At 39.9% G+C, this 21,215-nt stretch overlaps 1 protein-coding gene across 3 annotated transcripts in view; it reads left to right on the top strand.

The window, feature by feature from the left end:
* The first annotated feature begins 6,305 nt into the window (after positions 1-6,305).
* Positions 6,306-21,215, top strand: part of NT5C3A (5'-nucleotidase, cytosolic IIIA) — a 54,215-nt gene continuing 39,305 nt past the window's right edge. Inside the window, exon 1 of one of the 3 annotated variants that reach the window (XM_045495257.1) lies at positions 6,306-6,537. In XM_045495257.1, coding sequence (XP_045351213.1) covers positions 6,400-6,537 — 138 coding nt within the window. In that variant the 5' untranslated portion in view covers positions 6,306-6,399. The remainder of the gene's footprint in view (positions 6,538-21,215) is intronic. The other 2 variants (XM_045495261.1, XM_045495259.1) reach the window with 2 other exon arrangements.

Here is a 21,215-nt window from a genome sequence, read left to right as displayed (position 1 = left end):
GGAAAGAATGCATTATCTATAGATATAGAAAGAAAGGTTTAATTAGTCAATCATACAGGCTAAGGATGCTTACAAAAGCTAGTAAACTACTAGGTTGGCTGGAGGGCTCCAAGTGGCTTCATACCCTATGGTATGAATGGGGATGGACTGATGGGGAGGTACCTACCAAACTAGAACTGCTGCCTGCAGTACAGACTGGCACAGTGACCCAATCTAACTTTCAGAAGGTGGAAAAGTTTGGGTATAAATGGAGAGAAGGAGGAACAGTAGCTGAGGATAAATGAGTAAATGAGTTGTGTAAGTGAGGGAAATCCAATATTACATTAATACCTGGAAAGTAGATCAGAATAAAAGATAACCTTGTCTCTTAGCTCCATTACACGTACTAGTTGCCTGAAAGGATGAAGCCATTTCTGGTTTTACAACAGTTAAGATCTAGAATGTGTGCCTATAAACCTGAGAAGCCTCGCCCTGGGAGACATTTTCACATGAAAGGATAATGGACTGGACTAATTATTAATTATTGAATGGACTCTAGTAATATGTTAGTATCTTTTAATTCTTATAATCTTTTTTGTTACAGATCCATGGCCTGTGGTATAAGAAAAACATACAGGGGTGCCTGGGTGGCTCAGTCGGTTGAGCGTCCGACTTCGGCTCAGGTCATGATCTCACAGTCCATGGGTTCGAGCCCCGCGTCAGGCTCTGTGCTGACAGCTCAGAGCCTGGAGCCTGTTTCAGATTCTGTGTCTCCCTCTCTCTCTGACCCTCCCCTGTGCATGCTCTGTCTCTCTCTGTCTCAAAAATAAATAAAACATTAAAAAAAAAAAGTACTTAAAGAAAAACATACATGTTGTCTTTGTCTCTGGTTTCTGGCACAGAGCTCCTAAACACTCTAGTTATTTCCTTAGCAAAGAGTGTTTTTGTTATTCATAACAAGCCCCTTTGAACCACACAAAAAGTGTATGCTAATGAAGTGGCTCAGGATAGAGCCTCTAGATGGTACAGATGAAGGCTAGTCACTAGAAGAACAAATTGGTATTTAGAAAGTTGGAACTTTCAGTCCTACCGCACAGCCTCCAGGGAGGGGAGAAAAAGTAAGGCTGCAGATTGAGTTCAATAAAACTATTCAACCTGGCACTATTACGTACCCAATGAATGTTAATTCTTGATGCTATGTCCTTTTCATGGTTTTTCGAAAGCAACATTCAAGAAAAAAAAAAACAAAAAACCCAAATGCCCCTCAGTGTGTAACGGGTATATGGTGAAACTGGTATATCCATATCATGGAATACAAATCAGCAAAAAAAAAAAAAAAAAGAAGCACTGATACACAGAAATTAGATGAAGCCTAAATAAGGACGTTACACTGAATATATCAGTGGTTTCCAGGGGTTGGTTTTGGGTGAGAATGTGACTATAAAGTGGTCATATAAGGGAACTTCTTTGGGATGATGATGGATCCTGGTTCTGGATCCTATCACCTGACAAAATTTCTTAGAACTGTATAACAACAACAAAAGAAAGTGCACGTGAAAACTGATGAGATCCAAGTAAGATGTGTAGAGTTTCTGTGTTATATCAATGTCAACTTACTTTAATTGGGCTATAAGATATAGTTGTAAGATGGTATCACTGGGGAAAGCCTGTGTGAAAGGCACAAGGGAATTCTATGTACTATGTCTGCAACTTCTATGGGAGTCTAAAATTATTTCAAAATGAAAATTAAAAGAAAAAAACTGTAAAAAATGAAAGAAAAAAGGAAGTTTTTACTTCCAAGATACTTCCAACCAATGTCTTCTCTTTATGCTAAGAAGTAGAACTGAAGAAAAAATACATAGCAGATAAATAAATGTGAAATGAATATGAACATATGGAAGAGTTTCTGAAAAACATTTGCATTGTTTATTATTGCTAATTGTGTTATATAACCATGCAGATCAGGAGATGATTAAACTTTCAGATCTGGCAGTGAGTCTTAAACAAATGCAATAAATCCTTAAAATACACCTTTATTGGGGCACCTGGGTGGCTCAGTCGGTCAAGTGTCCCACTTTTGATTTTGGCTGAGGTCATGATCTCACAGTTTGTGGGATCGAGCCCCGCATAGGGCTCTGAGCTGACAGTGGATGAGCCTGCTTGGGATTCTCTCTCTCCCTCTCTCTCTCTCAAAATAAATAAACTTAAAAAAAAAACTTAAAAAATACACCTTTACTGATCTTTTTAAGATCAACTACTTGAAAGAGAAGTACCAGTATTTAATGTCCCCATATTCTCATTTGTGTACTCCAGATGCATACGAACATTGTAATATGTGCTATTATTGGACCACCAAATATACATCATTCCCTTGCCACCCAGACCAGAATGTCCCCCAACTTTCCAGCCTGAAATATCTCCTAGCTTACTCTGAGTCCTCTGATAACCCAGAATCAATGTTGATATTCTCATATTTTCCCTGGACCCACTTCAAATCACTTGGGCTCTTTTAGTGTAATTTAAAACTGAGATAGAATTACCAAACCCATTCCAACCAATGTTCAAGAATCTTGCAGCAACCAAACTCCCAGTTCAAATGTATTCCATGACATTAGCCAGGGTAGATATAAAGAGTCATAAATAATGAAGCCATTAGAAAAAAGTAAGACAAGGCTGGGGCACCTGGGTGGCTCAGTGAGTTGGGCGTCTGACTTCGGCTCAGGTCATGATCTCACGGTCCGTGAGTTCAAGCCCCGCATCGGGCTTTGTGCTGATGGCTCGGAGCCTGGAGCCTGTTTCGGAGTCTGTGTCTCCCTCTCTCTCTGACCCTCCCCTGTTCATGCTCTGTCTCTCTCTGTCTCAAAAATAAATAAACATTAAAAAAAAAAAAAAAGAAAAGAAAAAAGTAAGACAAGGCAGAAATTAGTGGAACTTAAAGTTGGCAAGGGAGATGAAATTTTAAGTCAACCTTCCTATTTACCCTATTTATATCATTATCTATGTTCCATCAGGCTACCAAATTACTTTTTTGGTGTACAGTTAAGTTACTTTTGGTTTCATTCAGAAGCTAATTAACCCAATCAAAGACTACAATGGTAATTATAGAAATAACAAAATCTCATTTGTTAAAAGATCTCATACCATTAATTTCCTTTTTAAAGAAATTGGTAGATTTAGGGGCACCTGCATGGCTCAGTCAGTTGGGCATCCAACTTCAGCTCAGGTCATGATCTCAGGGCTCATGGGTTTGAGCCTGAATCAGGCTCTGGGCTGACAGCTCAGAGCCTGGAACCTGCTTCAGATTCTCCGTCTCCCTCTCTCTCTCTCTGCCCCTACCCAGCTCACTCACTCTCTGTTTCTCAAAAATAAATAAACGTTATAAATAAATAAGTAAATAAGTAAATAAATAAATAAATAAATAAAACTACACTTAAAAGAAACTGGTAGATTTAAAAATCACAACATAGGGTGTCTGGCTGGCTCAGACAGAGGAGCATGTGACTCTTGATCTTGGGGGCGTGAGTTCAAGCCCCATGTTGGTTGTAGAGCTTACCTAATTAAAAATAATAATTTAAAAATCACAACATAGATTTCCCTTTTGGCTTCAAGATGGAACTGATAGTATATCTGAAAGACCTTACTGAAGGTTTCTGAATATCCTTGTCTTTAACAGGATTAATAAAGATCATTTGGTTCAAACAAAGCAAACACAAAACATTTTCCCTTTGTACACAAAAGGAAATTTTGTGTACAAATTTTGTGTGATTAAGAAATTAGTAATTCATTTTCTGAATCTTGGTCTTAAAATCAGCTAAATCAATCTAAACTGCAGTGACCCACAAGGTAGAGGGAAGTAGATGCAATAATCCTATTGCAAGAAGGAATCATGAAGTATTAATGTATGAATCCAACTTCATAGGCTGAAATTTGCTTTACCATTTGCTGGGGACTTGTTGAGTGTAGGTCACAGGGAAGGATGCTCAAGCAGCACATAACATTCCTCAATGGAATACTTTAAAATTTGTGGGGCGCCTGGGTGGCTCAGTTGGTTGAGCGTCCGACTTCAGCCCGGGTCACGATCTCGCTGTCTGTGAGTTCGAGCCCCGCGTCAGGCTCTGGGCTGATGGCTCAGAGCCTGGAGCCTGTTTCCGATTCTTTGTCTCCCTCTCTCTCTGCCCCTCCCCCGTTCATGCTCTGTCTCTCTCTGTCTCAAGAATAAATAAACGTTAAAACAAAATTAAAAAAAATTTTTTTTAATTTGTGTCATCTTTTTCTCAGATATAGTTACAGGGTCTCACATATATTGTGCTTATATTAAAATGAACAAAAAGGCTAACATCCTTCCTAAGAAACTGATCATCCTATATCCCTCAAATCATTTTATGGCATCAGGGAATTAATCTTGCCCACAAAACAAGACACAGAAAGCACACTCGTGTACCTGATATTTAATTCCAGACTTGCTTTCTTACCAGATGCCTGATCAGGTAGGCCCTCCTTTACATTTCTAAGAATGCTCTTCCCACAAATTGACCTTTAAGAACACCTGCCGGGGTCCCAGATCAGGAATGGAGGGCACAGAGAAAAGCAACCTGTAGCTTCACTGCTCCCTCTTGTTTATTCCTCTGTTCCAATTTGTTCCACGTCCCAGGCAAAAAAAAAAAAAAAAAAAGAGCTTCACCAGGCAGCACCACCAGCTCCAAAGAACCTCTCTGGATCCCTTCTGTGTCACCCATAGAGATCAGTAGAGGAAACTGCATCAATCCCTTGCAAGAGACCAGGCAGGTGAGAATAAGTCCTGATGCTTACAAAGAGGAGGAAATGATTGAAGAGGCAGTGAGTGGAATGTAGCAGAAAAGGACAGCAGAGGCGGACACTGCCTAACTTCAAACCATCTTTACCCTGTTGTCATTGCACATTTTTAAAAATTGTGCTATGAAACACATAAAATTTACCGATTTATCCATATTAGAATATACAGTAGTGTTAACTATTTTTGTTTGTCTAAGGTCTCTAGAACCTTTTTCACCTTGCAAAACTGAAACTCAGTACTCAGTTGAACAACTACCTGTCTTCTGCTTTCCCCAACCCCAGAACCACCATTCTACTTTCTAACCGTTTGACTATCTCATATAAGTAGAATAATGAAGTATTTGTCTTTTTGTGACTGGTTTATTTCACTTAGCATATGTGCCCAAGGTTCATCAGTATTGTTGAATACTGTAGCATATGTGCCCAAGGTTCATCAGTATTGTTGAATACTGCAGAATGTCCTCCTTTTTAAAGGCTGAATAGCAAAGCATTCAATATATATGCCATATTTTCTTTATTCATTCATCTGTTGATGGACATTTCAGTTGTTTCCACATTTTGGCTATTCTGAACAGTGCTGCAATGAACATGGGAGTGCTGATATTTGAGTACCTGCTTTCAATTCTTTTGGATATATATCCGCATTGCTGGATCATATGGTAATTCTATTCTTTTTTCCTAGTTTAAAATTTTGAGGAATGTCTATGGTTTTCCATAGTAGCTGCACCAATTTACATTTCCAACAACAGTGTACAAGAGTTCCTATTCCTTCACATCCTCACCAACACTTGTAATTGTCTTTTGAAAAAAATAATGGTTACCCTAATGTGTGTGAAGTGGTATCTAATTGTAGTTTTGATTTGCATTTGCCTGGTGGTTAGTGATGTTGAGCATCTTTTCAGTCTTTTGTCCCATTTTTAAAATTGAGTTTGTTGTTGAGAGAGGGAGTGCAGGGAGGGGAGGAAGGGCAGAGGGAGAGAGAGAATCTTAAGCAGGCTCCAGGCTCAGCTCTGAGCCTGAAGCAGGACTCCATCCCACAACCCTGGGATTATAATTTGGGCCAAAATCAAGAGTCGGATGCTCAAATGACTGAGCCACCCAGGCGCCCCTATAGGTGGCCTTTTTACTGTTTCTTTTGCTGTTCAGCAGTTTGTCATAGCACATACCACTGCTGAGGCCTTCTGGGGGCTGTAGTCCTAAGCAGCTGAGGAGGGCGGAAGGCAGAAGACTTTTTCTGCGTGGGTAGTGGTTAGAATCAGATTTCTACCGGACGGGCCTGGAGTGAATCAAGACTTGCTGGTCCTCGTTAGCAGAGATATAATTAGTACCATTCCTTTTTCTCAAGGATACTTCCTCAAACGGAGGCTCTGAGGAAAACCGACCCGGCGCCTCGGCTGGGGAAGCAGGCCACACCCCTCCCAGCCTACCCGTCCCTGTGTCCGCTCACAGGGGCGGGGCTTTCCGCGGGGCGGAGCTCAGGCAGGAGGGGGCGGGGGCGGGGCTCCAGCAGAGAGGCGGGGCGGGGCGGGGCGTCCGGGCTTCTCTGCGGACCGCAGCCGCTCCTCGACCTCTTCTTTTCCGGCCCGGATAAGCAGGACACCCCCATTCATGGACCGGGCGGCCGTGGCGAGGATGGGCGCGGTGGCGAGCGCCAGTGTGTGCGCCCTGGTGGCGGGGGTGGTACTGGCCCAGTACATATTCACCTTGAAGAGGAAGACAGGGCGGAAGACCAAGATCATCGAGATGGTGAGTACGGGGCTCGGTGCGCCCAAGCGCTTGATGGGCCGCAGGGTATTGCGTCCGGCCTTACCTTCCCGCGCGGGCGCTTCTGGAATGCACAGGGCACGCTGGGGACCCATTCACCCCACGAGCGGCCACCCGGGGGCCAGTGACCCGGTCTGGACCCTCCGTGCTGTCACTCCTCTGGCCTTGGCTATGTCTCCATTTGAAACAGAAAGGCAGCGAATAGGTGATTCGGAAATAAGCCACCTCCTGCAGCCAAACCCGTTTCTCAGGAAATAAACTGAACGTTCTAGACTGGTTGTTCCCTAATTCCTGCAGCCAAACCGTTGTGACTGATCCAATTCGGACAGAGTTGTTTCTGCACCCTGGCTAGAATGACTTAGATTATGAAAAGGTGTAACTTCTCAGTGGTTGGAACAATGCCAGTTAACCCAGTTGGAATTCAGAATAGTTTATTTTGTATTTGAGTGTTATTTCTTCTTGTCTCAAACTGCCAGGAAGTATCTTTGTGTTCGTTTTTTCCCCCAAACCTCTTGCATAACATTTTTTTAGAAATTTATTTCCAATTTTATTGTAAAGTGTTTCAAGAATGTACCTATTTAAGGTACATTATAAACAATATTTGCTTCAAAATTGGGGATGTTTTTAGTTGTTGTTTTTATTTAAAACCCATTTGCCAAGACAAGTTACACACCGAGTTGCGTTTTAACGTGCTTACTGGAGTGCATAATCCCATGTTTACTCACAATAATGTGCTATGCATATGAACATCTGGGGTCAAATATTCATGAAAAGTAAGTTGACAGTCTACCACCATATTAAGTAAGATCATTCTAGGTTCATATACTTGGAATACTTCAGCCTCAGTTACATGTTCTAATTGATTAAAGAAACTGTCCTACTGGCCCCAGATTGAATTCAGAAATATTTTTCCATAACTAACATTATAAGATATGTCAATTCCCATGTCTCATATGCCACTAATATTGATAAGTTTTGTTTATTGCTACAATTAAATTATTTTTAATGTTTATTTATTTTTGAGAGAGAGAGACACACACATAGAATGTGAGCTGGAGAGGAGCAGAGAGAGGTAGACACAGAATCTGAAGCGGGCTCCAGGCTCTGAGCTGTCAGCACAGAGCCCAATGCAGGGCTCGAACTCACCAACCATAAGATCATGACCTGAGCTGAAATCGGATGCTTAACTGACTGAGCCACCCAGGAACCCCTATTTTTTTTCTTCACCTCTGTACCCAGCAAATATTTTTATTTCAGAAATTTCATTTTATTGTTGCTGTCCTGCTTATAGAACTGTGGGAGTTTCCTTTTGTTCCAAACCAAAAATTTATAACCCATGTGGTAGGGGAGGGGAACTAACTGCCATACCTTACTGTGTGTACTTAAACTATGGATTGGTCTGTTATATCACTTCTCTAAACCAAGTAGAGTTAAAAATCAATGCTTTCATAAAATCCCACAGTGATACCATCCTAAGAACAGTTTGCTGTCTTTGTGAAAAATAATAAAAGCCCATCAGGCAGACCAACTTTACTTATGATTTGTAGTATAGAAATTAGTCTTTACATATACGTATGTATACATAATATGTTATATCAATTCAGAGTGTGATATATGTGCAGCCTGCTAGTAGCTTTTAAAAGGAAAACGTTGAAAGAGCTCTTTTTTTAATTTGTAATTTTAATAGGTTACTTTTTCAAAGGGAATAAACATTTGACTGGGATTCTGAAAATTTGGGTTCAAATCTTAGTTTTATCTCTTTGTAACAGCTGTGTTTTAGGGGTCATGTTCTGCCTATCCCCTACCCCATCTTTCAAACCCCCACCCTAGAGAATCTGTACAAACCTGTGAATGTCTAGTGGACATAGCTTAAACTGGTCACAAATAATGGAACCAGCAGTAACTACCTAAGCAGGGTGGGCCTGTTAGCTGGTAGGTAAGCAAATGACTTCTGGCACTGGGCTTAGATTATGCATTGCCTTAAGAATTTTTAACTAAAAGACACAAAGGTGTGGCTAGTGGGCTGAAACTGCTACAGCTGAAAGGTCCTTTAGGGCAGCAAGATAAATATACAGAGGAAGCCTGTCAGAAGACATGCTCAGGATGTTCAGAGTTCAGAGAGAAGAGAAACCATTTCTCATAGTCAATATACTTCATTATTAAATACTTATTTTAGAACAATTTTACATTAACAAAATAATTGAGCAAATAAGTAGAGTCCCAACCAGTTTCCCCTATTACTAACATTTTACATTAGTATGGTACGTTTGTTGAAATTGATGAACAAATATTCATACATCTTTAAATATCCATACTTTGTTCAGATTTCCTTTGTTTTTACCTAATGTCCTTCTCTGTCCTAGAATTCCATCCAGGGCACCACATACATTTTGTCATCATGTGTCCTTATCTTGACTGTAACAGTTTCTCGGATTTTTCTTGTTTTATCTGTGATACAATAAGAAATATATATTTGGTGTTTGTCCCAGGTTCCTGCCACACAGCTCCTAAAACACTTGGACTCTGGGAAGCTTTAACAGTGTCTTTTCTATGCTAATGAGGTGGACTGGTAGCTGGGGGCCCCCAAGATGGCTTCAAGATGTGGGTTGCTTGATTGAAAGATCAAGACATGATTAGAGCAGTAGAACTTTTAACCCCCTCTCCCTTCTGTGAGGAGAAGGGGTTGGAGTTCCTGGCCAATAATTTATTTAATCAAACCTACCTACATACCAGATGTCTATAACTTTAAGTTACCAGTCTACATACCAGACCTCTAACTTTAAGTGTTTCATATTTTGCCCTATGCTTCTCTTTCATTTGGCTGTTCTGAGTTATATTCTTTATATTAAACCTGTAATAGTAATTAAGCACTCTCCTGAGTTCTGTGAGTTATTCTTGCAAATTATGGAACCTGAGGAGGTGGTTTTAAAAATCCTCAAATTTAGGGTGGGAGGGAGGGGAGGGTGGGTGATGGGTATTGAGGAGGGCACCTTTTGGGATGAACACTGTCAAATTTATTTGACAATAAATTTCATATATTGAAAAAATAAAAAATAAATTAAAAAAAACAAAAATCCTCAAATTTACACCCAGTCCATCGGAAGTATGTTTGGCAACCTGGAACTCGTGACTGGCATCTGAAGTGGGGACAGACTTGTGGACTAAGTCCTTATCTCATGGGATCAGACGCTAACTCTAGATAGTGTCAGAATTGTATTGAATTGTTGGAAGAGTTGGAAGATTGTTGGTGTGAGGAAGAAAACCCACACATTTGGGGTCAGAAGTGTTTATAAAAACAGATAAATGTAATTTAATAATATCCAACTCATGGTAACTGCTTAATAAGTAGTAGATGTAATTATTATACCAAAACACAGACTATCAGCCACTCTTATAGCCTACATTTTTTCCTTATGAACTCGATTAGGGCATAATTTCTAACCACTGGTATTATTTTCTATCTTTATCTCTCCTAAGCCTTCATTGTAAAAACTACTCTAATTATCCTCAGTAAGGATGGCTTGCAATTTTTATAAACTGGACTGAAAAGATTAAAGTTGCCAAGCATGTGTATAGAAGTTGATACATATGCAGTAGAATTTTGCACAAATGAAACTAGTATTGGTGATGAATTGTTTTAAGGAATGAATTCCCCACCTCTCTTAAATTCTTGCAGGTTTCAAGTCCTTCCTCATTGCTATTGACCATCACTTACCACTTGCTACTGAGTTTTAACTCACTATTCTAATCAAACATGCCTGCTCAGATAGGACCTGTTCTTTTTGCGGCCCTTTTGGTTACTCCAAATAAAAAAAAGATTCTGGAATAAATCTTAAGTATTTATTGCTAGTTTCCTACCAGGCAGAGAAACCCATTCCAACGCAATGTTTAGGCTTTGATAGATATACTCTGAAGGAGGGAAATGTAAACATATATATCTTTCATACAGGTTTTTTTTATATACAACTTAAAAAAATTTTTTTTTAATGTTTATTTTTTTTGAGAGAGAGACACACACAGAGCATGAGTGGGTGAGGGGTAGAGAGAGGGAGACACAGAATCCACAGCAGGCTCCAGGCACCGAGCTGTCAACACAGAGCCTGATGTGGGGCTCAAACCCACTAATCATGAGATCATGACCTGAGCAGAAGTTGGGTGCTTAACTTGACTGAGCCACCCAGGTGCCCCACAACTTTTTTTTTTTTTTTTTTTTTAATTTTTTTTTTCAACGTTTATTTATTTTTGGGACAGAGAGAGACAGAGCATGAACGGCGGAGGGGCAGAGAGAGAGGGAGACACAGAATCAGAAACAGGCTCCAGGCTCTGAGCCATCAGCCCAGAGCCCGATGCGGGGCTCGAACTCACAGACCGCGAGATTGTGACCTGGCTGAAGTCGGACGCTTAACCGACTGCGCCACCCAGGCGCCCCACAACTTTTTTTTTTTAATATTTATTTATTCTTGAGAGAGAGAGAGAGAGAGAGAGAGAGAGAGAGAAAGAGAGCTCGAGCGGGGGAGGGGGAGAAAGAGGGAGACCCAGCACCCGAAGCAGGCTCCATGCCCTGAGCTGTCAGCACAGAGCCTGACGCAGGGCCCAAACTCACAAACCATGAGATCATGACCTGAGCTTAAGTCAGTGAAGTGGGATGCTTACCGACTGAGCCACCCAGGCACCTCCATACAACTTTTTTAAATTGAATGATACATGATGGCTTTATTGTTTTTTACTTGGTTGATTTTTATTCGTCATTGCTTCCATATTTTATTCTTTTCAGACAGCACTTACCTACTTTCATATTAATTTAGCGTAAATATAAAAGCATTAACAATACATGTCTTCTTTGATTTACAGTGGAGTTATGTTCCTATAAACCCATTGTTAAGTTGAAACTACAATAAGTCTGTAATGCATTTAATATAGCTACCAAACGTCATAGCTTAGCCTAACTTACCTTAAACATGCTCAGAACACTTACATCGGCTTACAGCTGGGCAAAATCATCTAACACAAAGCCTTTTTTATAGTGAAGTGTTGAATATATAATATAATTTACTGAAAGTGAAAAACAAAATACTTGTATGAAACAGAATGGTTGTCCGTGTAACAGTTGTTTATCCTTGTGACTACATGGCTGATGGAGCTGTGGCCACCGCCATTGCCCAACATCAGGAGAGAGTATTGTACCACACATTAGTAGCCCAGGAAAAGATGAAAATTCAAGGTATAATTTCTACTAAATGCAGATCAGTCTCTCACCATAGTAAAGTCAGAGAATTACAAGTCAAAGCATTATAAGTTAAGGAATCTAATCAAATTTTAGGGAAATGGTAGGAACTGTAATTTTTGCTTTATAAAAGTAAAACCCATGGGGTGCCTGGGTGGCTCAGTTGGTTAAGCATCCAACTTTGGCTGAGGTCATGATCTTGCAGTTAATTAGTTTAAGCCCCACATCAGGCTCTGTGCTGGCAGCTCAGAGACTGGGCCTGCTTCAGATTCTGTGTCTGCCCCTCCCCCACTCACCATCTCTCTCTCTCTCTCTCTCTCTCTCTCTCTCTCTCTCTCTTTCTCTCTGTCTCTGTCTCTCTGTCTCTCTCTGTGTCTCTCTCTCTCTGTCTCTCAAAAATAAGTAAACATTTAAAAATAAATAAAAGTAAAACCCAGTGCTTGAAACTAAATAAAGCTAAGTGTTAGTGATTAAAAAAACAGCAGTGTGCAAATTTAAGTGCTAAATGTGGCTTTTAAAAAAAGAGAATTTAAAAATGTATGTGGTTAGCCATCAGGGCATTAGGACAGTACCGATGAAACTCCTTACAAGATGCAGCCACTTTCAAATGACAATTATTTTAAGGTAAAAACATTTTAATCAGATGTATATATGTTTATATACACATATGCTGTTTTATAAGAATTCGTCTTCTTCTTTCTGGATTATATTAGGAGAAATCTTGCAAGTGTTTTTACTAGTTATTTCTGAGTGAATGCTAGCTTTCCTGTCCTACAGTGATCCACCACAGAACTTCCCTACAGTTTTAAGAATCTCAGAATCTCTGTTTTCCCCACTGTTCCTCTTTAGTCATCGTTCTTGTTAGATAGGTTAGCCAACAGTGTGGGTTTTATTTGCTTTTATGAAATTTTGCATTTAGCTGTCCAATACATTGATCTCTCAGTACAATAACTTAGGATTTGGTGTTCTGTTGTATTACTTGCAGAAACTAGTCCAGAAAATTTATTTAGTGTCATTGAGGACAGAAAATGTAATGCCCTTAATATATTGATAACAAATCGACCAACTTTTCAAATTATCAAAATCCCATATGTGTAATTTGTGGTTTTAAAGTTGTTTCAGAAAGCTGACTATATATATATATATATATATATATATATATATATATATACACATGTGTGTATGTGTATGTATATATATATATATATACACACACACATATATATATTATTTTATATATATATATTATTTTTCAGAAATAGAATTTAGTGATTCATCACTTACATATAACACCCAGTGCTCCTCCCAGCAAGTATCCTTCTTAATGCCCCTCCACCCATTTAGCCCATCCCCCCACCCAACATCCCTCCAGCAACCCTCAGTATGTTCTCTGTATTTAATAGTCTCTCTAGGAGTGCCTGGGTGGCTCAGTTGGTTAAGCATCGGACTTCAGCTCAGATCATGATCTCACAGCTCTTGAGTTTGAGCCCCACATCGGACTCTGTGCTGACAGCTCAGAGCCTGGAGCCTACTTCAGATTCTGTGTCTCCCTCTCTCTCTACCCTTCCCCCGCTCACTCTCTGTCTGTCTCTCTGTGTCTCTCAAAAATAAACATTAAAAAAGGAAAAAGAGACTCTTATGGTTTGTCTCCCTCTCTCTTTCTATATTATTTTTGCTTCCCTTCCCATATGTTCATCTGTTTTGTTTCTTAAATTCCACATGAGTGAAATCATATGATATTTGTCTTCCTCTGACTGACTTATTTTGCTTAGCATAATACACTCTAGTTCCATCCACCTTATTGCAAATGGCAAGATTTCATTCTTTTTCATAGCCGAGTAGTATTCCATTGTATATATATCTACCACATCTGTTTTATCCATTCATCATTCAGTGGCTGTTTGGGCTCTTTCCATACTTTGGCTATTGTCAGTAGTGTTGCTATAAACGTTGGGGTACATGTGCCCCTTCGAATCATCACTCCTATATCCTTTGGATAAATACCTAGTAGTGCAATTGCTGGTTTGTAGGGTAGTTCTATTTTTAATTTTTTGAGGAACCTCCTTACTGTTTTCCAGAGTGGCTGCACCAGTTTGCATTCCCAACAGTGCAGAAGGGTTCCTCTTTTTCTGTGTCCTCGCCAACATCTGTTGTTGCCTGAGTTGTTAATTTTAGCCATTCTGACAGGTGTGAGGTGGTATCTCATTATGGTTTGGATTTGTATTTCTCTGATGATGAGTGATGTTGAGTATTTTTTCATGTGTTACATATATTTTTTTAATGTTTTTTTATTTTAAGAGAGGGAGAGAGAGAGAGGTGAGCAGGGGAGGAGCAGAGAGAGAGGGAGATGCAGAATCTGAAGCAGGCTCCAGGCTCTGAGCTGTCAGCACAGAGCCTGATGCAGGGCTTGAACTCATGGACCATGAGATCATGACTGAACTGATGTCAGATGCCTAACCAACTGAGCCACCCAGGTGCCCCTGTGTATCTTTTAATCCAAAGTATTCAAAGACTGAAAACTGACTTTTTAATGATTATTATTCTCAAGTTAGCTACATGCTGTGTGTTCTTGGCTTCAAGAGTAGATTCCCGTGATTCATCACTAACATATAACACCCAGTGCCCATCCCAACAAGTGTTCTCCTCAGTGTCCATCATCCATATTCCCCAGCCCCCCAAACCCCCACCCCTAACAACCCTCAGTTTTTTCTCATATTGGAAAGTCTCTTATGGTTTGCTTCCCTCTCTGTTTTTATCTTATTTTTCCTTCCCTTCCCCTATGGTCTTCTGTTAAGTTTCTCAAATTCCACATATGAGTGAAATCATATGATATCTGTCTTTCTCTGACTAACATATTTCACTTAGCATAATACCCTCCAGTTCCATCCAAACAGCAAGATTTCATTCTTTTTCATAGCCGAGTAATATTCCATTGTATATATCTACCACATCTTCTTTATCCATTCATCAGTTGATGGACATTTGGGCTCTTTCCATAATTTGGCTATTGTTGAAAGCACTGCTATAAACATTGTGGTACGTGTGCCCCTATGCATCAGCACTCCTGTATCCCTTGGATAAATTCCTAGTAGTGCTGTTGCTGGGTTGTAGGGTAATTCTATCATTAGTTTTTTGAGGAACCTCCACACTGTTGAAAACTTACTTTAAAATTTAAGGCCTATCTTTTTGTGTTATTCTTCTATTTGCTATTAAAGTAAGTTGAAAACAGACCTTTCCTTGTAGAGTTTAAAAACTAAAATAAATTATGTTCTTGGAAGAGAACGGCTTCATTTGATTAGACTATTTAGTAAACAGAAAGAGCTGGCTAAGGAGACCAAACATTTCTAGCCTCACATATTTACTGAGGGAAATAGAATTATAATCTTTAAATTAGACAAAGATTAAAGGTTTTATTATGAAAAATGGAGTTAAATTTGATTTCTGTGATCTCTTCTAAAGATGTGATTGGCATGTGGACTATACATGATGCAAGGGATGTAAATAGAACATGCCTTTATTTTTCTTTCTTGTGGCCTCTTTCAATAGTAATCTTTCTTGCCAGTGGTGAAAATGCTGATGAACCTATGATTTTTTGCTTACTCTCAGGTAAAAGACAGTCTTTTATTTAAAAAAAAAAAAACAACCTTTTTTTTAATGTTTATTTTTGAGAGAAAGAGAGGCAGAGAAAGACAGAGACACAGAATCCAAAGCAGGCTCCAGGCTCTGAGCTGTCAGCACAGAGCCTGATGCGGGGCTCGAACTGGTGAACTGTGAGATGATGACCTGAACCGAAGTCAGAGTCAGTTCCATTTCTGTAAATACAAGTGTCTAGTCGTATAGTAGTCATGATTTCAATATTAATTCTGTGGTGAGACTTCTAAATGGACATTACTAGTATCACCAATATTTTTAGTCTTCTCCCCTTTTTGCCTTTGGGCAAGCTTTGCTATTCTGGCCAATAGACTGTGTCTGGAGATGATATGGCTACTTCCAGGCCAGTATAGTATGAACAGTTACACAGTTGTCCCTAGTCTTTCCTACTACTAGAGTAAACCCTGAAGCATCATGTTGACGTGGAGACAACACAATATCAAAGCAGCCTGGAATACTGAGCCAATATGTGGAGGACAGCTGCCCTGGAGAGCCCTCTGAACCCACATTGGACTTTGTGTGAATGAAAAATCAACTTTTTTGTGTGGTAAGGAACTGAGATTTTTGTGTTGTTATAGCCCCATAACCTATCCTGACTAACACAGACTTCTTCACTACCCCAAAGCCATGGCTCACTGCAGGTGGCTCCTCCCCTCCCTAGTTAATGGTGGCGAGTGATCTGAGATTGGATGGGAGGATGAAGTCACCCTCTCTGTTTCCCTGATGCTCCTCCTTCCCCCGCTAGCCATTGCTTCAGACTTTTGGGTTAATAGGGTAGGAGGAAGGCTGTCTTTTACTAGAAAGTAAAGAAATGTGAGTTCTTATTTGACTCGATAGGTTTGTGCTTTCTGGGCCTGCAAGATATTTAAAGTTGACTTTCTCAGGGCACCCGGCTGTCTCAGTTGGAAGAGTGTGTGACTCTTGATCTTGGGGGTCATGTTCCAGCCCCACATTAGGTGTAGAGATTACATAAATAAACTTTAAATAAAGTTGGCTTTTTCTTCTTCCACTGTAGCCCCATAATATGGGCAATTAATTTTTTTGGTACCCCACTCTACCTCAACCTGATTTTTTTTTAAGTGATCCATTCCATACAGGCTCATGCCTTTGAAGTCTCTCCCTCTCAGGTGGCTCTTGTGGGCTGGACATAAATAGGTTTCTGGCTGGTTCCCTCCTGCATGGTCTCTCTTCTAGTCTGTGGGAAACATTCACTTATCCCTGGCTCTGACAAACTCTAGGAGTACAGGCTATTACAACAAAGCCACTTTTTAACAATGTCAGCTTTACGGAGTTATGACTGATAAAATTATGAAATATTTGAAGTGTGCGTTGTGATTGGATATAATATACACTGTGGAAAGGATTCCCCCATCTAGTTAATTAATACACCCATCACCTTACCTATTTATGTGTGTGTGTGTGTGTGTGTGTGTGTGTGTGTGTGTGTGAGAACATCTACGAACATTTGAGTTCTACTCTCAGCAAACTTCAATTATATAGTACAGTGTTATCAACTATAAAGAAGATAGAATACTTGATGAATTTGCCATCATCCTTGTAACGGGCCATGCTAATTTCCTTAGTTTTCCAAGTTTAGTATATGTGCTGCCAGTGGAGCATAGCAGAGCCCCTTCTGTCCCACTGAGTATCTTTTGTAGCTTGGGTCAGGTGGAAAACACATTTCAGGTTCTCCCGGAGACCCCACGAGAGTCCCCTGTTGCTTGTTGAGAAGGTAGCACTCCACCATCCCCATTCCCTTAGAAGCAGAGGGCATAGCAACAACTCTTCACTCTTTTCACTCTTTTGTATTCCTTAAGTGAGTGAGGGCCCAAGAGTCATCAAGCCAATTCTCCCCATTTTCCTCCCCTCACCTTGGTATGATACCTGTCCCTGAATTGAACCGAAACAGGAAGATTCCTAAGTTAATATCCTATTACATAAGTTTAACATTCTGTGAATTTTTTTAGATGTTACTCATTGTTATGGGCTGAATTGTGACCCCTCAAAGGTTCTAACTGGACTAAGAATCAACAAGAAATCAATTGACAGATTAACAAGAGAAAATCAAATTTAATAGCGTACGTATGGGGAATCCACCCAGACATGAAAATTCCAAAGACAGGCAAAATGAAGTGTACATGTCATTCTGAACTCAGGAGAAGGGAATAGGGGTCTGAGACTTGAGAGGAATGCATTTCACGGGACAGAAGGAAGAGCAGCTGTATGGTAATTAGATATTTGCCTTGCCACATAGATGAGTCACTCACGTAAAATTTGTCTCCTTATTCTGGGAAAGATCCCCCAATTTAGAGTTCTTCTATGTAGTTAAAGGATGGACAAAAGTTTCTCTTGAGCCCACAGGGTCTCGCTTGCCTTCAGTTCAAAATAATCTTCTTGCCAGAGTGGCCTATCTCGGGGCAGCCTGCCCTGGACTCCTACATGCTTTTGAATGATAAGCAAGCATTCCCATTTCTTGAGTCTAGGCCTATGTGTTCTGTGTCCTCCTTGGCTTGTTCAGCCTCCTTGGGTGATACAACCTCTCTCTAGTGTTCATTCTTTCATCTGGACTGACAAGATGGACACTGGCTTCCCCCTCACTAGAAGCTCCACAGCCAGTTAAAACTGTGATTTCTAATTTAAACACATCTCAACTATTTATGGCTTCCTTCTTGAAGTTTGTTTGCTGGTTGAGAGAGAGAGCATGCGGAAAAGGAGCAGAGAGAGAGAGAGTCTCTAGAGGTCTCCACACTGTCAGCTCAGATCCTAACTTGGGGCTCGAATCCACCAAACACGAGATCATGACTTGAGCTGAAATCAAGAATCCGATGCTTAACCGACAGAGCCACCCAGGCACCCCATTTATTCACGGCTTCTTTCTACACACCAACAATTACTTCTTAAATAGCTGGTGGTGTTTTTGAAACTTGACTGAGTTTCCTTCCTGGATATAAACTTCTAACAAAAACTTCTTCCTTTCTTCTATTTTAAGGTAACATCAGATGTTCTCTGGGTACTATACTGAGTAAGTGTAAAGCCCACTATTGAATGTATATTTAGAAAAGGGAGAGGGCGGGGAATGAAGATTTAAACACAACTGCTTTAGTGGCTCAGCTGTTGCATAGGCTTTTGAAAATATGTTTATATCTCAAATTTTGTCTAATTTACATCAGTACGCAGATTTATGACCTTTTAGGACCTGTTTTGAATTAGTGACTTGTTTTGTAAAGCACATTCCCTGAACTCCTGTGGCATTTCCTGGTGATTTCTCATAAAGGAGCAATTTATACACTGTCTTATATTGTTTAGTGTTATGTGTGGTTTTTAAGGGTCTAGATTGGTACATATTTGCCTTTTTTATTTGTTGCACCCAACTAAGAGAAACAGAGACCCCAAATCAGTGGCTTTAATAAACAATAAACATTTTATTTTTCTAATGTAAGAAGTCCAAAAAATAGGCAGTTGCTGGTGTTAATTAGGGGGCACATGGGTATCAAGACAGAGGTCCTTGAAATTCTCTTGACTCTTCTCATGGTGACAAGATGGCTTCTGTAGTCCTGCCCAACATGTCCATCTTCCAGGGAGGAGAATGCTCATTTCAGTAAAGCAGAACTTTCTCCTCACTTGTCATTAGAGAGGACAGTGTCATATAGCCACCCTAATTGTGAAGCTGAGGAATTTTTTTGACTGAGAAATCACCCCCCCCCCCAATAAAATTAAGATTCTATTAGTAAGAAAGAAAGGGAGGAATTAGGTAATAAGCAGTCTACCGTACTATACTATAGTCCCTATTCTTTTTCTGTATTACTTGCCATTCAGTAAATTGATTTAAAATTTGATCAAATATAAATGCATGTATATAATCTAGGATTACTGGTGGTCAGTTGGCTGGTGGAAAAACAGAGCATTCCAACTGCTACAAGTCCTTGGCCATTCTGGACGGCAGTCCAGAATACAGACTCAGAACAGCTTTGCTCTTCTGTCCACCACAAGCATAAAGATTTATTCATTCATACCTGAAATACCTAGGTCTTCAGTAGTTCTGGAGACATCACACTGGGTTTATGCATGCTAAGATTTAGAAGCTAGTCTCCCAATTATGTGCCACAACTAGCTTAAAAGCTAGAGTCCTAACAGTACTTCTAGAATGAATAAATATAAATTTGTGAAGGAGATAGCAAGGAAAGGCTGTGTGGAATTCAAAGGAATAGGAGATTACATTGGGTAATGTTTGATGGTTGTGGTGTTATTTGAAGAGTGACAATCATGATTGATCCAGTCTGAATAAAATATATATTGTAAAATAAGGGGAATATATTAAACTCTTGACATTGGCAAAGAATATGTCCAAGATCATTTTGAATCCCAAATTTGCAAGTGTGGAGATATTTGTACCAGGCATATGACTTTGTCTTTTCAAATCACATTTGCCATGTTACCTATGTGTTATCCTCATGTAGCAAGTTTCACCACATCAGCTTCAGCAAGTGTGAGCTCTAATCTAGTGAGCTGTTTTTATGTTAGCCAGAATACTTCCTGATACTATTGGAGTTTTTAATTCTTTTTGTTGTGAATTCATTTACACAACAGATGGAGCCACCCTTGAACCAGATACTATAATACCTTTCGGGTGTTTTTTTTGTTTTTATATTTAAGTAAGGGCTAGGCCCATTGTGGGGCTTGAACTCACGACCCTGAGATCGGGAGTTACATGTTCTACCAAGTGAGGCAGCCAGGAGCCCTGATACTTTAATATCCAAGAACTTTAATTATCCAAGAACCATCATATCCGTAGATCTTTTTACTTTCTTTCTTTATTTTTAATTTTTTTTAACGTTTATTTATTTTTGAGACAGAGACAGAGCATGATTGGGGGCGGGGGGGCGGTCAGAGAGAGAGAGACACAGAATCTGAAACAGGCTCCAGGCTCTGAGCTGTCAGCACAGAGCCCGACACGGGGCTCGAACTCACGGACCGCGAGATCATGACCTGAGCTGAAGTCAGCCGCTTAACCGACTGAGCCACCCAGGCGCCCCTTACTTTCTTTAACAAGCCCTCCAGGTGATTCCAATGTAAGCTAAAGTTTGAGAATCATAGAAGTTAAAGAATTCAAATTTTTGTCCCCAGCAAAATTTCAAAGTTTACAAAATTTGTTAAAAAAAAAAATCCAGTTTAATTGTTCACAAATAGTCACAATTAAGGGCTACCAAACAATTACCGTGTGGAAAGAGAAATCAGTGAGGAGCATTTAGAAAAATGGGCACTTTCATTTACTCTGTTGGAAATGATATATACACTGGTTAAGTAAATTATAGTGCATTGGTTACTTGTGGGAAAGAAAGGCAAATGAAAAATTAAGTTTCCTTACTGCCTACAATGCATTGACAAGTCTTGAAACAGGCAGTGACATTCCTTTAAGAATTCAGCTGCCTCAATGATGACACTTTGCTCAGGGCAAAAGGCAATCTTAGCTTAATATTATCCCAACTGCAGCTCCCCCACCCCCCACCCCAGGATCCTGTAAGTCTACTTTACATATAAAAATTCCTTTGGAACCCTCCTTTATAACCCATCCCCCCAAGATATATGATAGCAATCATGTGGCCCACTGATAATAAACATCTAAAGGGTCTCAAGACTGAATTTTTACTAAACAGTAATAAATGACCTTTTCCTAATAGCAGCTAGCCCCTTGAAGTCCTGGAAGCCTTGTTTTCAAAATACCTTAGAGATTTATGCTATGCCTAACACTCTCCAAACCTGAAGGTGTATAATCAGTCACTCTTCA

Source organism: Leopardus geoffroyi, chromosome A2 (assembly GCF_018350155.1).
Source record: "Leopardus geoffroyi isolate Oge1 chromosome A2, O.geoffroyi_Oge1_pat1.0, whole genome shotgun sequence".
NCBI lineage: Eukaryota > Metazoa > Chordata > Mammalia > Carnivora > Felidae > Leopardus > Leopardus geoffroyi.
Note: the sequence above shows the minus strand (reverse complement) of the source record. Positions and strands in the feature narration are given on the sequence as shown.